Genomic DNA, 1,956 nt, shown 5'->3' with positions numbered 1-1,956 from the left:
GGCGGGCCCGGGCTGGGGATTCGAACCCACCACCTTAGGTGTATGTGGCTGGCGCCTTAGCCACTTGAGCCACAGGCGCCGAGCCTACTTTTGTTTCTCTGAGAGATGAGTCTTGCTATGTTGCTCAGGCTGGTTATGAACTCCTGGGCTCAGGTAATTTTCTCGCCTCAGCCTCCATAGTACCTGGGACTACAGGTGTGCACTACCATGCCCAGCAATTAAGTTTTCTTTTCAATGATTAACAACTCAAGATGAAGTTGTTTGTGTTTTCCCTTCTTCAAATTAAACTATTATATCTATTACATTTCAGTTTTATTCTGAAAATAACATCATCATGCAATAAGCTATAGCAACTGAAATAAAAAAACACATACAATAAAAAAGCATCCCGAAATATTAAACATACTTGGCTGCTTCTCCAGAAGCTCTTGGAACTTCTTCCTTTCATATTCAACTGACTGCTGCATGAGATGTGGCCTAATGCTACTGACTGCAAAGTTCGCCATGTCCACTTTCATTAGGTCCAACACAGAAAAAATTGCTCTAAAAGAAGAGATAAAAGGATTGAGAACTAAACATTTATAAAGTAAAAATAGTTTTAAAGGTTTTGTTTTGTTTGTTTGTTTTGAGTCAGAGTCTCACTCTGTTGCCCTGAGTAGAGTGTCATGGCATCATAGCTCACAGCAACCTCAAACTCTTGGGATTCATGAGATTCTCTTGCCTTAGCCTCCCAAGTAGCTGGAATTACAGGCACCCATCACAACACCTGGCTAGTGTTCTATTTTTAGTAGAGATGGGGGTCTCACTCTTGCTCAGGCTGGACTCAAACTCCTGAACTCAAGTAATCCACCCACCTTGGCCTCCCAGAGTGCTAGGATTATAGGTGTAAGCCACAGCACCAGGCCAGTTGTAAGCTTTTTTGAGATATTTTTTTCATCTCAGAAAAAGTAGCAAGAAAACTTTTAAAATTACAAGAAAAGTAGATTAAGAGGCTCAGTGCTTGAAGCTCAGTGGTTTTCAAACCAGAAATGTGACGCCACAACACTCTACTGAGGACAACATAGTGAGACTGTCTCAAAAAAAAAAAGAAAAGTAGATTAGGAAAAAGATATTTAGACAATATGAACACTCAAAATGATAAAAAATTGAAAAATTGTAAATTTCTTTTTCTTTTTGAGACAGAGTCTCACTTTGTTGCCCTTAATAGAGTGCCCTGGTGTCACAATTCACAGCAACCTCAAATTCTTGGGCCCAAGCTATTCTCTTGCCTCAGCCTCCCAAGTGGCTGGGATTATAGCCACCCACCACAATACCCAGTTATTTCTTAGAGACGGGTCTTGCTCTAGCTCAGGCTGGTCTCAAACTTGTAAGAATTGGTGATCTGCCAGCCTCAGCCTCCCAGAGGGCTGGGAGTACAGGATGCCCAGCTATTTTTAGAGACGAGGTCTTGCTCTAGCTCAGGCAATCCACCAGCCCTCGGCCTCCCAAGTGCTGGGATTACAGGCATGAGCCACCATGCCTGGCCAAGATTGTAAATTTATTTTTCTTTCTTTCTTTTGTTTTTTCCTTTTTTGAGAAAAGTTCTGGCTCTGTCACAAAGGCTAGAGTGCAATGATGTGATCATAGTGCACTACAACCTCAAACACTTGGGGGCTCAAGTGATCCTCCTGCCTCAGCTTCCTGAGTAGCTGGGACTTAAAAGCACATGTCACCAGGACCAGCTAATTTTTAAATTTTTTGTACACTCAGTCTTGCTGTGTTGCTCAGACTGTTCTTAAACGCCTATCCTCAAATAAATCTCCTATCTTAGCCTCCCAAAGTACTGGGATTATAGGTGTGAGCCACGGTGCATGGCCTATCAGTTTTTTTTTGTTTTTTTTTTTGAGACGGAGCCTCAAGCTGTCCCCCTGGGCAGAGTGCCGTGGCATTACAGCTCACAGCAACCTCCAACTCCTG

General features: G+C 42.7%; 1 protein-coding gene across 1 annotated transcript in view; it reads right to left on the bottom strand.

Moving 5' to 3' along the window:
• TCP11L1 (t-complex 11 like 1) overlaps positions 1-1,956 on the bottom strand; it is a 49,651-nt gene that overhangs the window by 23,885 nt on the left and 23,810 nt on the right. Inside the window, exon 6 of the mRNA XM_023508656.1 lies at positions 407-543. Within this exon, the coding sequence (XP_023364424.1) occupies positions 407-543 (137 nt within the window). The remainder of the gene's footprint in view (positions 1-406; positions 544-1,956) is intronic.

This window comes from Otolemur garnettii, unplaced genomic scaffold (genome assembly GCF_000181295.1).
Source record: "Otolemur garnettii isolate 467f Iridium unplaced genomic scaffold, OtoGar3 scaffold00001, whole genome shotgun sequence".
Taxonomy (NCBI): domain Eukaryota; kingdom Metazoa; phylum Chordata; class Mammalia; order Primates; family Galagidae; genus Otolemur; species Otolemur garnettii.
This window is presented reverse-complemented; position numbering and strand designations above follow the sequence as displayed.